At 47.1% G+C, this 14,295-nt stretch overlaps 1 protein-coding gene across 1 annotated transcript in view; it reads right to left on the bottom strand.

Annotated features, from left to right (window-relative positions):
• RGS5 (regulator of G protein signaling 5) overlaps window positions 1–14,295 on the bottom strand; it is a 75,574-nt gene that overhangs the window by 35,284 nt on the left and 25,995 nt on the right. The window contains exon 2 of the mRNA XM_075287387.1: window positions 10,556–10,666. Within this exon, the coding sequence (XP_075143488.1) occupies window positions 10,556–10,666 (111 nt within the window). The remainder of the gene's footprint in view (window positions 1–10,555; window positions 10,667–14,295) is intronic.

Here is a 14,295-nt window from a genome sequence, read left to right as displayed (position 1 = left end):
CTGGTATACAGTGCCATTGTCTGACTGGGAATTCAAAGAGTATATTGGGAATACAAATACCCTCATTTCTTGCTACTGCCATATAGTGCCAGTTTCTGACTGGGAATTCAAAGAATATATTGGGGTTACGTGCACCCACAATTTTTACTACTGGTATACAGTGCCATTGTCTGACTGGGAATTCAAAGAGTATATTGGGAATACAAATACCCTCATTTCTTGCTACTGCCATATAGTGCCAGTTTCTGACTGGGAATTCAAAGAATATATTGGGGTTACGTGCACCCACAATTTTTACTACTGGTATACAGTGCCATTGTCTGACTGGGAATTCAAAGAATATATTGGGGTTATAAATACCCTCATTTCTTGCTACTGCCATATAGTGCCAGTTTCTGACTGGGAATTCAAAGAATATATTGGGGTTACGTGCACCCACAATTTTTACTACTGGTATACAGTGCCATTGTCTGACTGGGAATTCAAAGAATATATTGGGGTTATAAATACCCTCATTTCTTGCTACTGCCATATAGTGCCAGTTTCTGACTGGTAATTCAAAGAATATATTGGGGTTACGTGCACCCACAATTTTTACTACTGGTATACAGTGCCATTGTCTGACTGGGAATTCAAAGAATATATTGGGAATACAAATACCCTCATTTCTTGCTACTGCCATATAGTGCCAGTGTCTGACTGGGAATTCAAAGAATATATTGGGGTTACGTGCACCCACAATTTTTACTACTGGTATACAGTGCCATTGTCTGACTGGGAATTCAAAGAGTATATTGGGAATACAAATACCCTCATTTCTTGCTACTGCCATATAGTGCCAGTTTCTGACTGGGAATTCAAAGAATATATTGGGGTTACGTGCACCCACAATTTTTACTACTGGTATACAGTGCCATTGTCTGACTGGGAATTCAAAGAGTATATTGGGAATACAAATACCCTCATTTCTTGCTACTGCCATATAGTGCCAGTTTCTGACTGGGAATTCAAAGAATATATTGGGGTTACGTGCACCCACAATTTTTACTACTGGTATACAGTGCCATTGTCTGACTGGGAATTCAAAGAATATATTGGGGTTATAAATACCCTCATTTCTTGCTACTGCCATATAGTGCCAGTTTCTGACTGGGAATTCAAAGAATATATTGGGGTTACGTGCACCCACAATTTTTACTACTGGTATACAGTGCCATTGTCTGACTGGGAATTCAAAGAATATATTGGGGTTATAAATACCCTCATTTCTTGCTACTGCCATATAGTGCCAGTTTCTGACTGGTAATTCAAAGAATATATTGGGGTTACGTGCACCCACAATTTTTACTACTGGTATACAGTGCCATTGTCTGACTGGGAATTCAAAGAATATATTGGGAATACAAATACCCTCATTTCTTGCTACTGCCATATAGTGCCAGTGTCTGACTGGGAATTCAAAGAATATATTGGGGTTACGTGCACCCACAATTTTTACTACTGGTATACAGTGCCATTGTCTGACTGGGAATTCAAAGAGTATATTGGGAATACAAATACCCTCATTTCTTGCTACTGCCATATAGTGCCAGTTTCTGACTGGGAATTCAAAGAATATATTGGGGTTACGTGCACCCACAATTTTTACTACTGGTATACAGTGCCATTGTCTGACTGGGAATTCAAAGAATATATTGGGGTTATAAATACCCTCATTTCTTGCTACTGCCATATAGTGCCAGTTTCTGACTGGTAATTCAAAGAATATATTGGGGTTACGTGCACCCACAATTTTTACTACTGGTATACAGTGCCATTGTCTGACTGGGAATTCAAAGAGTATATTGGGAATACAAATACCCTCATTTCTTGCTACTGCCATATAGTGCCAGTTTCTGACTGGGAATTCAAAGAATATATTGGGGTTACGTGCACCCACAATTTTTACTACTGGTATACAGTGCCAATTTCTAACTAGGAATTCAAAATGCGCAAGGCTCCCGGAAAGGGACGTGGACGAGGCCGTGGGCGAGGTCGGGGGAATGGTTCTGGGGAGCAAGGTAGCAGTGAAGCCACAGGGCGTCCCGTGCCTACTCCTGTGGGGCAGCAAGCATTGCGCCACTCCACAGTGCCAGGGTTGCTTGCCACATTAACTAAACTGCAGGGTACAAACCTTAGTAGGCCCGAGAACCAGGAACAGGTCTTGCAATGGCTGTCAGAGAACGCTTACAGCACATTGTCCAGCAGCCAGTCAGACTCTGCCTCCTCTCCTCCTATTACCCAACAGTCTTGTCTTCCTTCCTCCCAAAATTCCGAAGCTTTACAGAACAATAACCCAAACTGTCCCTGCTCCCCAGAGCTGTTCTCCGCTCCTTTCATTGTCCCTCAACCTGCCTCTCCACGTCACGATTCCACGAACCTAACAGAGGAGCATCTGTATCCAGATGCTCAAACACTAGAGTCTCCTCCATCTCCGTTCGATTTGGTGGTGGATGACCAGCAACCCACCCTCATCGACGATGATGTGACGCAGTTGCCGTCAGGGCATCCAGTTGACCGGCGCATTGTGCGGGAGGAGGAGATGAGACAGGAGTTGGAAGAGGAAGTGGTGGATGATGAGGACACTGACCCGACCTGGACAGGGGGGATGTCAAGCGGGGAAAGTAGTGTGGATGTTGAGGCAGGTGCAGCACCAAAAAGGGTAGCTAGAGGCAGAGGCAGAGGTCAGCAGCTTAGGCGAAGCCAGGCCACACCCGGAATCTCCCAAGATGTTCCAGTTCGTACCCAGCCCCGAAAAACTCCCACCTCGAGGGCACGTTTCTCGAAGGTGTGGAGTTTTTTCAAGGAATGCGCCGAGGACAGATATAGTGTTGTCTGCACAATTTGCCTCTCGAAATTGATTAGGGGCTCTGAGAAGAGCAACCTGTCCACCACTTCAATGCGCCGTCATTTGGAATCCAAGCACTGGAATCAGTGGCAGGCAGCAACGGCAGGACAAAGGCCGACTGCCGTTCACGCCACTGCCACTGCCTCTGCCTCTGCCTCTGCCACTGCCACTGCTGACTGTGCTGGCGATGCACTCCAGAGGACGAGCCAGGACACCACTTCATCTGCCTCCGCCACTTTGTTGACTTCTACCTCATCCTCCCCTGGTCCTGTCTTATCTCCTTCTCCTGCACCATCAAAGGCACCATCAGGCGTTTCTTTACAACAACCCACCATCTCTCAGACATTGGAGCGGCGGCAGAAATACACTGCTAACCACCCACACGCGCAAGCCTTGAACGCCAACATCGCTAAACTGCTGGCCCAGGAGATGTTGGCGTTCCGGCTTGTTGAAACTCCCGCCTTCCTGGACCTGATGGCAACTGCGGCACCTCGCTATGCCGTCCCTAGCCGTCACTACTTCTCCCGGTGTGCCGTCCCCGCCTTGCACCAGCACGTGTCACTCAACATCAGGCGGGCCCTTAGTTCCGCGCTTTGCACAAAGGTCCACTTGACCACCGACGCGTGGACAAGTGCATGCGGACAGGGACGCTACATTTCACTGACGGCACACTGGGTGAATGTAGTTGAGGCTGGGACTGCTTCCCAAACTGGCCCGGTGTACCTCGTCTCCCCGCCTAACATTCCTGGCAGGGACACGAGAAGAACACCCCCCTCCTCCTCCTCTTCTACCGCCTCCTCCTCCGCCACCGCCTCCTCCTCCGCCACCGCCTCCTCCTCCGCTGTTAGATTGACCCCAGCTACGAGTTGGAAACGTTGCAGCACTGGCGTTGGTAGACGTCAGCAGGCTGTGCTGAAGCTGATCAGCTTGGGGGACAGACAGCACACTGCCTCCGAGGTGAGGGATGCCCTCCTCGATGAGACGGCAATATGGTTTGAGCCGCTGCACCTGGGCCCAGGCATGGTCGTTTGTGATAACGGCCGGAACCTGGTAGCAGCTCTGGAGCTTGCCGGACTCCAACATGTTCCATGCCTGGCCCACGTCTTCAACCTAGTGGTGCAACGTTTCCTAAAGAGCTACCCCAATGTTCCAGAGCTACTGGTGAAAGTGCGGCGCATGTGCGCCCACTTTCGCAAGTCGACAGTAGCCGCTGCTAGCTTAAAATCTCTCCAGCAACGCCTGCATGTGCCACAACACCGGCTTTTGTGCGACGTCCCCACACGCTGGAACTCAACGTTTCAGATGTTGAATAGAGTGGTTGAGCAGCAGAGACCTTTGATGGAATACCAGCTACAAAACCCTAGGGTGCCACAAAGTCAGCTGCCTCAGTTTCACATCCATGAGTGGCCATGGATGAGAGACCTTTGTGACATCCTACGGGTCTTTGAGGAGTCCACAAGGAGGGTGAGCTCTGAGGATGCGATGGTGAGCCTTACAATCCCGCTCTTGTGTGTTCTGAGAGAATCCCTGATTGACATCAGGGATAACTCAGATCACACAGAGGAGTTAGGGATAGCATCCGATCCGTCACAGCTGGAGAGTAGGTCCACACATCTGTCCGCTTCACTGCGTTTAATGGAGGAGGAGGAGGAGGAGGAGGAGGAAGAAGAGTTGTCCGATGATGTGATGGTGATACAGGAGGCTTCCGGGCAACTTCGAATCGTCCCATTGTTGCAGCGCGGATGGGTAGACATGGAGGATGAGGAGGAAATGGAGATTGAACTTTCCGGTGGGGCCAGAGGAGTCATGCCAACTAACACTCTGGCAGACATGGCTGAGTTCATGTTGGGGTGCTTTACAACCGACAAGCGTATTGTCAAAATCATGGAGGACAACCAGTACTGGATCTTTGCTATCCTTGACCCCCGGTATAAAAACAACATCTCGTCTTTTATTCCGGTAGAGGGGAGGGCCAATCGCATCAATGCTTGCCACAGGCAATTGGTGCAGAATATGATGGAGATGTTTCCAGCATGTGACGTTGGCGGCAGGGAGGGCAGTTCCTCCAGTAGGCAACCAAGTTCTCACCGGTCCACACAAACGAGGGGCACACTGTCTAAGGTCTGGGACACCTTGATGGCACCCCCTCGCCAAAGTGCCGCCACGGAGGGTCCTAGTGTCACCAGGCGTGAGAAGTATAGGCGCATGTTGCGGGAATACCTTTCCGACCACAGCCCTGTCCTCTCCGACCCCTCTGCGCCCTACACGTATTGGGTGTCGAAGTTGGACCTGTGGCTTGAACTTGCCCTATATGCCTTGGAGGTGCTGTCCTGTCCTGCCGCCAGCGTCCTATCTGAGAGGGTGTTCAGTGCAGCCGGTGGCATCATCACTGACAAGCGCACCCGTCTGTCAGCTGAGAGTGCCGACCGGCTCACTTTGATAAAAATGAACCACCACTGGGTAGAGCCGTCATTTTTGTGCCCACCTGTGTAAAGCACCCCAACATGAAACTCCATGTCTGTACTCAACCTCTCCAATTCCTCCGCATCCTCATACTCATCCACCATAAGCGTTGCACAATTCTGCTAATACTAGGCTCCCTCCACCCTGATTTCCCCCAACTCTGCTGGTTAGAGGCTCCCTCCACCATGAATTTGCCCAAACTGGGCTGTTTAGAGGCTCCCTCCACCATGAATTGGTCCAAACTGGGGTGGTTAGAGGCTCCCTCCACCATGAATTGGTCCAAACTGGGGTGGTTAGAGGCTCCCTCCACCATTAATTGGTCCAAACTGGGCTGGTTAGAGGCTCCCTCCACAATTAATTGGTCCAAACTGGGCTAATTAGAGGCTCCCTCCACCATGAATTGGTCCAAACTGGGTTTTTTAGAGGCTCCCTCCACCATTAATTGGTCCAAACTGGGCTGGTTAGAGGCTCCCTCCACAATTAATTGGTCCAAACTGGGCTAATTAGAGGCTCCCTCCACCATGAATTGGTCCAAACTGGGTTTTTTAGAGGCTCCCTCCACCATTAATTGGTCCAAACTGGGCTGGTTAGAGGCTCCCTCCACAATTAATTGGTCCAAACTGGGCTAATTAGAGGCTCCCTCCACCATGAATTGGTCCAAACTGGGTTTTTTAGAGGCTCCCTCCACCATGAATTTGCCCAAACTGGGCTGTTTAGAGGCTCCCTCCACCATGAATTGGTCCAAACTGGGCTGGTTAGAGGCTCCCTCCACCATGAATTTCCCAAAACTTGGCTGTTTAGAGGCTCCCTCCACCATGAATTTGCCCAAACTGGGCTGTTTAGAGGCTCCCTCCACCATTAATTGGTCCAAACTGGGCTGGTTAGAGGCTCCCTCCACCATGAATTTGCCCAAACTGGGGTGGTTAGAGGCTCCCTCCACCATTAATTGGTCCAAACTGGGCTGGTTAGAGGCTCCCTCCACCATGAATTTCCCAAAACTTGGCTGTTTAGAGGCTCCCTCCACCATTAATTGGTCCAAACTGGGCTGGTTAGAGGCTCCCTCCACCATGAATTTGCCCAAACTGGGCTGTTTAGAGGCTCCCTCCACCATTAATTGGTCCAAACTGGGCTGGTTAGAGGCTCCCTCCACCATGAATTTGCCCAAACTGGGCTGTTTAGAGGCTCCCTCCACCATGAATTGGTCCAAACTGGGGTGGTTAGAGGCTCCCTCCACCATGAATTGGTCCAAACTGGGGTGGTTAGAGGCTCCCTCCACCATTAATTGGTCCAAACTGGGCTGGTTAGAGGCTCCCTCCACAATTAATTGGTCCAAACTGGGCTAATTAGAGGCTCCCTCCACCATGAATTGGTCCAAACTGGGTTTTTTAGAGGCTCCCTCCACCATTAATTGGTCCAAACTGGGCTGGTTAGAGGCTCCCTCCACAATTAATTGGTCCAAACTGGGCTAATTAGAGGCTCCCTCCACCATGAATTGGTCCAAACTGGGTTTTTTAGAGGCTCCCTCCACCATGAATTTGCCCAAACTGGGCTGTTTAGAGGCTCCCTCCACCATGAATTGGTCCAAACTGGGCTGGTTAGAGGCTCCCTCCACCATGAATTTCCCAAAACTTGGCTGTTTAGAGGCTCCCTCCACCATTAATTGGTCCAAACTGGGCTGGTTAGAGGCTCCCTCCACCATTAATTGGTCCAAACTGGGCTGGTTAGAGGCTCCCTCCACCATTAATTGGTCCAAACTGGGCTGGTTAGAGGCTCCCTCCACCATGAATTTCCCAAAACTTGGCTGTTTAGAGGCTCCCTCCACCATTAATTGGTCCAAACTGGGCTGGTTAGAGGCTCCCTCCACCATGAATTTGCCCAAACTGGGCTGTTTAGAGGCTCCCTCCACCATGAATTTGCCCAAACTGGGCTGTTTAGAGGCTCCCTCCACCATGAATTGGTCCAAACTGGGCTGGTTAGAGGCTCCCTCCACCATGAATTTCCCAAAACTTGGCTGTTTAGAGGCTCCCTCCACCATTAATTGGTCCAAACTGGGCTGGTTAGAGGCTCCCTCCACCATGAATTTGCCCAAACTGGGGTGGTTAGAGGCTCCCTCCACCATTAATTGGTCCAAACTGGGCTGGTTAGAGGCTCCCTCCACAATTAATTGGTCCAAACTGGGCTAATTAGAGGCTCCCTCCACCATGAATTGGTCCAAACTGGGTTTTTTAGAGGCTCCCTCCACCATGAATTTCCCAAAACTTGGCTGTTTAGAGGCTCCCTCCACCATGAATTGGTCCAAACTGGGCTGGTTAGAGGCTCCCTCCACCATGAATTTCCCAAAACTTGGCTGTTTAGAGGCTCCCTCCACCATTAATTGGTCCAAACTGGGCTGGTTAGAGGCTCCCTCCACCATGAATTTGCCCAAACTGGGCTGTTTAGAGGCTCCCTCCACCATGAATTGGTCCAAACTGGGCTGGTTAGAGGCTCCCTCCACCATGAATTTCCCAAAACTTGGCTGTTTAGAGGCTCCCTCCACCATTAATTGGTCCAAACTGGGCTGGTTAGAGGCTCCCTCCACCATGAATTGGTCCAAACTGGGGTGGTTAGAGGCTCCCTCCACCATTAATTGGTCCAAACTGGGCTGGTTAGAGGCTCCCTCCACCATTAATTGGTCCAAACTGGGCTGGTTAGAGGCTCCCTCCACCATTAATTGGTCCAAACTGGGCTGGTTAGAGGCTCCCTCCACCATGAATTTCCCAAAACTTGGCTGTTTAGAGGCTCCCTCCACCATTAATTGGTCCAAACTGGGCTGGTTAGAGGCTCCCTCCACCATGAATTTGCCCAAACTGGGCTGTTTAGAGGCTCCCTCCACCATGAATTTGCCCAAACTGGGCTGTTTAGAGGCTCCCTCCACCATGAATTGGTCCAAACTGGGCTGGTTAGAGGCTCCCTCCACCATGAATTTCCCAAAACTTGGCTGTTTAGAGGCTCCCTCCACCATTAATTGGTCCAAACTGGGCTGGTTAGAGGCTCCCTCCACCATGAATTTGCCCAAACTGGGGTGGTTAGAGGCTCCCTCCACCATTAATTGGTCCAAACTGGGCTGGTTAGAGGCTCCCTCCACAATTAATTGGTCCAAACTGGGCTAATTAGAGGCTCCCTCCACCATGAATTGGTCCAAACTGGGTTTTTTAGAGGCTCCCTCCACCATGAATTTCCCAAAACTTGGCTGTTTAGAGGCTCCCTCCACCATGAATTGGTCCAAACTGGGCTGGTTAGAGGCTCCCTCCACCATGAATTTCCCAAAACTTGGCTGTTTAGAGGCTCCCTCCACCATTAATTGGTCCAAACTGGGCTGGTTAGAGGCTCCCTCCACCATGAATTTGCCCAAACTGGGCTGTTTAGAGGCTCCCTCCACCATGAATTGGTCCAAACTGGGCTGGTTAGAGGCTCCCTCCACCATGAATTTCCCAAAACTTGGCTGTTTAGAGGCTCCCTCCACCATGAATTGGTCCAAACTGGGCTGGTTAGAGGCTCCCTCCACCATGAATTGGTCCAAACTGGGGTGGTTAGAGGCTCCCTCCACCATTAATTGGTCCAAACTGGGCTGGTTAGAGGCTCCCTCCACCATTAATTGGTCCAAACTGGGCTGGTTAGAGGCTCCCTCCACCATGAATTTGCCCAAACTGGGGTGGTTAGAGGCTCCCTCCACCATTAATTGGTCCAAACTGGGCTGGTTAGAGGCTCCCTCCACAATTAATTGGTCCAAACTGGGCTAATTAGAGGCTCCCTCCACCATGAATTGGTCCAAACTGGGTTTTTTAGAGGCTCCCTCCACCATGAATTTGCCCAAACTGGGCTGTTTAGAGGCTCCCTCCACCATGAATTGGTCCAAACTGGGCTGGTTAGAGGCTCCCTCCACCATGAATTTCCCAAAACTTGGCTGTTTAGAGGCTCCCTCCACCATTAATTGGTCCAAACTGGGCTGGTTAGAGGCTCCCTCCACCATTAATTGGTCCAAACTGGGCTGGTTAGAGGCTCCCTCCACCATTAATTGGTCCAAACTGGGCTGGTTAGAGGCTCCCTCCACCATTAATTGGTCCAAACTGGGCTGTTTAGAGGCTCCCTCCACCATTAATTGGTCCAAACTGGGCTGGTTAGAGGCTCCCTCCACCATGAATTTGCCCAAACTGGGCTGTTTAGAGGCTCCCTCCACCATGAATTGGTCCAAACTGGGCTGGTTAGAGGCTCCCTCCACCATGAATTTCCCAAAACTTGGCTGTTTAGAGGCTCCCTCCACCATTAATTGGTCCAAACTGGGCTGGTTAGAGGCTCCCTCCACCATGAATTGGTCCAAACTGGGGTTTTTAGAGGCTCCCTCCACCATGAATTGGTCCAAACTGGGGTTTTTAGAGTCTCCCTCCACCATGAATTGGTCCAAACTGGGGTTTTTAGAGTCTCCCTCCACCATGAATTGGTCCAAACTGGGGTTTTTAGAGGCTCCCTCCACCATGAATTTGCCCAAACTCTGCTGGTTAGAGGCTCAATCCACCCTGATTTTCAAAACAAATGTTGGTGCCAACCTCAACTTACTACAAGGGCCAAATTCACTGCTGGTGACAAGCTCTCCTCACTGCAAGTGCCAAATACACATGTTTCAAGGTGTTTTCCTACTGTCAGAGAGGTGGTATTGAGTGTGTAAAGTGTGTAGTTGTTAGGCTGTGATGTTGGGGTAATAGAGGGTCTTTGGTGTGTTAGATGCCCCCAGACATGCTTCCCCTGCTGTCCCAGTGTCATTCCAGAGGTGTTGGCATCATTTCCTGGGGTGTCATAGTGGACTTGGTGACCCTCCAGACACGGATTTGGGTTTCCCCCTTAACGAGTATCTGTTCCCCATAGACTATAATGGGGTTCGAAACCCGTTCGAACACACGAACATTGAGCGGCTGTTCGAATCGAATTTCGAACCTCGAACATTTTAGTGTTCGCTCATCTCTATTTATTACTCTCTATGATAAAATTCCTGCCAACCGCAGGGATACTGAATCAGGAGAACTAAAAATGTAATTATTTTACATGCCGCAATGTAATAAATTATTCCTTTCTGAAGAAATCGTCATTGGTGACGCGTGAAGATGGTGCGATTTATAAAAAGAACAGAGAAGTAGGTTGCACTGAAATACATTGTCTTATGAAGATACCTACTTGGGCGCTTTGATTGTCTTCTCCGGCTTCTCAGGATATGGGATAATTAGGTCGATGGCAGTTTCTGGCTTTTGAAGAAGGGTTCCAAGTTTGGTCTTTATTTCCTTGGCCCTACGGAGAGGAAATGCAATAATTACAGTCACCTACATGCATTGAATATATTGAGCCATGATTCCTCTTCTTTGCACTTTATTTACACCTTATTTTCAAAGCAGCAACATTTCCTGAGAACTACACTGTAATGGCCTAAAGCATTTGGCACAGGTTAAAAATAGCAATAAAACAATATTTATTTAACTAATATTTTACAATTTTTTTTTTTTTTAGAAATGCTCTATCTGTAATTTTGAGTTTATCCAGAGATGGTGCGTGGAGATAAGATGCAATGTACAATGCACACAGATAGTAGAGAAGAATCTGCTCCATAACTCTCACTCTTACACACACTCTTAGACCTGGTTCACATCTGCGTTCGCTATTGAATTCAGGGAGTTTGCTTAGAAACCCCCCGAACAGAATACCAAATGCATTAAAAAGCAGTGAGCAATGAAAGCACACAAACCCCATAGATTATAATGGGTACCGTGTGTTTTCCACGTGATGTCCGCACTAGTTCACAAACTACTTTCCTCTCTGCGTGATTCATGTGAACACTGCTTTCATTGCTCACTGCTTTTTAATGTGTTAGGTATTCCGTTTCGGGGTCCCCAAATGGACTCCCTGAACGTAATACCGAATGCAGATGTGAACCAGGCCTTAAGCTTCAGCAGGATCATGTGGCTCATTATTGAAAAATATTGACCTGTATTGATGTGACTAAAGCACTCGGGGTGACAAAGTTTCCTATTTAGCTGCTTGCAGTTATCTGTGAATCTGTTTCTTCCTTCCTTCACTTGGCTTCTAATATAACACCTTACCTTTGTTACCTTCTGTCCGTCTTACTATAACAATACAGTATATATTTCATAATTAAATTCAGTTTAGCTGAACCAGGGAATTGTAGGCTGGTGTAACACCAATGGAGAAAGAAGCATTTTTCTCTAATATGAGATATTACAGAGTTTATTATTTTCACTTGTGCTATTGACTTAGGCAAAATTTATTGAAACGTTACCAACCATTTCAAGATACAACCAGCTAGATAAATGACATCATTATATTTTACCCCCAGAGCATTATGGGGTAGCAGTTTTGTTTCTTAATTTACCTTAAGAGTTAACAGAATTGTTTAATTTTGTATATGTGTCAATGGCCAGATAAAAAGTATGAGCTCCCAAATCCCTATAGCATTTCCCAATCCTTACAGCTATGGACTTTTTGTTGTTTATTTGCTAAATTAAGCTAAATTACATTAATTAGTGTAATTATTTCCTATCATTTTGCTCCTGTAGAGTCTTAGTGATGGAGAGGAAATAAAGAATCCACAACTTCAGGGACAAACATAGGGACAATATCATACAAATAGCTTTGTATCAGGTTAAAGATAAGAAATTAGGGAAGAACAATGAAGAATGGGGATGTCACACAGACTGTGCCACAGTGTACAGAGCAAGGAGAGAACCCAGAAAGGGAGGGGCTAACTATAGATTCATCAGCATCAGTGTCTGACAATACAACAGGGATTGGAAACGTTGTAGATTGTAGAAGAAGGAAATCAGTACAGGGGTGAAATTGAGATGATAACCAGAGTGGATTATAGAGAGAGACAATCTGGGACAATCTATTTGATACATAAATATATTATAATGTTACATCAGAATTTATAATTTGGCAAAAAAAGATACCAGAAGGTAAAAAGTAAATTCTAGAATGTGTTAAGAACTAGTGACCTCCTTTAGCCCCTTCCCTGTAGACGACAAAGGTGTTTGTATGGCCAGAACAATCTCTTGATTTGGTAGATACTGGACATATGATTTTTTTTTTAAGCCCAAATCAGTAGTGGATCCCAAAGAGACGCAGAGTATATCAAATATATTTCAACATATCCTCTATTTTAATCCAATATCAAGTTTGGCTAAGAAACTATCAAAAATCAAAATATAAGGAAGGTCTTTTTATACCACTGATAACCATGGATGTTCTGTTTGCCATCACTAAATCTTCCTACAAATGGTCTAAATCTAAAAAAATCATATAGAGTTCTAGAATTCTGGATAAATACCTAAAAGTAAAAGGTTAAGTATTTAAAGAGGTTGTACCATGTCCACAATATATGTTATAAATGTCTGAAACTACCCCGTTTCCTTAATTTTTATTCACTTCTATGAGAGTTACCAAAAAAAAAAAAAAGCATACTTCAGTGAGCTTGGCTGTTTCCGTGAACCCTAACAGTACTGACAGTTGTGAGCTGGGACAGGGTTTGGGGGTCTTAGTTTTAGATATAGGTGTGGGTCGAAGAGGTGGGACTCTCAACTATCACCTTCACTATGACCACATTTCACTAATCTTATTGAAAACCATTTGTTGGCTTAAACACTCTCCAAGAAGTCAACAACTTCATTCCAGAGTAATGTTTGCACAATTCCTTCTTAAATATCTTCTGTTCCTTTTCTGGAAGCAATTCCCTCTACTTGTAATTTTCTTGTCTTCTGCCAAATATCTAAAAGGCTAGACATGAAATGGTTTCCATAAGTGATTTAGATCACACCCTCCAAATTTCTCAAATTTCTGCAAAATTGTCCAGTTCCGCAGAATCTAGGATAAGAATTTGTTGATTTCTCCAGCACCTGAAGTCTGGATAAATCTGTTACACATATGGGTTTTTTAAATAATCTAGAACATGAAACCATATTTCACTACTATAGGCATATACATATGAATAAACAGTGTACTGTATTTCCCTTTGCTTGGATGTAGCCTCCAAGATCAATACTAGGGTATAGATTTTATGTTATATCTTAAACTGTGAGATGAAGACAGGTGGAGATTTTTATTATATCTGGGAAAATTAAGTATATTTTAATATGGTGGGTTCCCTGCCTGTAGATGACCATAAAACTAGGCATCAAACTTTGATCTATTGCTACTCCTATGATGTCAACATGATGTTATGGAATATATACTGTACTTTGCAATTTACCCTATGTTCCTACTTGTGGCTTTCTCTGTCCTTCTGGTCCATTGCAGGACCAGAAGATCTCAAAAATGGTCCATCAAATTATGGACATCAAGGAACCCCTTAGACAAGGGGTGCTCACACTTTTTCAGCATGTGAGCTACTTTATAAACTGACCAAGGCAAAAGATCTACTACCCACTTATTGTGGGCGGGGCCGGGGCGTGCCTGTGGACGGGCCTGTGGGAGGGGCGAGTGGTCTGTGGGCGGGGCGGCGATGTGGGCGGGCGGAGCGTGAGAGCAGGAGACAGCAGCGTTCTGTGGCCGCCCAGGGATCCCCGGTGTCTGCTTGTGTCCGGATATGACTCTCAGCCTGCGCTGTGAACAAGCAGCACCCCGGCTCCCTCCATCCCTAACAGCGAGGAGTGCGCCATCCCCCGGAGCTGCTGCCCGTCCTGCAAGTGTCCAGAGTGCTTGTTCACAGCACAGGCTGAGAGTTGACTCTCAGCCTGCACTGTGAACAAGCAGACACCGGGGATCGACCCATACGTCCTTTGCGATCGACCAGTAGATCGCGATCGACGTATTGGGCACCCCTGTCTTAGACTATAATGGAGTTTGTTGGGTATATGTTACTTTTTAGAAGACTTTGCCAGCCAAGATAGCCAATCTTGGCAGACTTTTTC

The sequence above is a fragment of the Leptodactylus fuscus genome, chromosome 9, assembly GCF_031893055.1.
Source record: "Leptodactylus fuscus isolate aLepFus1 chromosome 9, aLepFus1.hap2, whole genome shotgun sequence".
Lineage (NCBI taxonomy): Eukaryota > Metazoa > Chordata > Amphibia > Anura > Leptodactylidae > Leptodactylus > Leptodactylus fuscus.
This window is presented reverse-complemented; position numbering and strand designations above follow the sequence as displayed.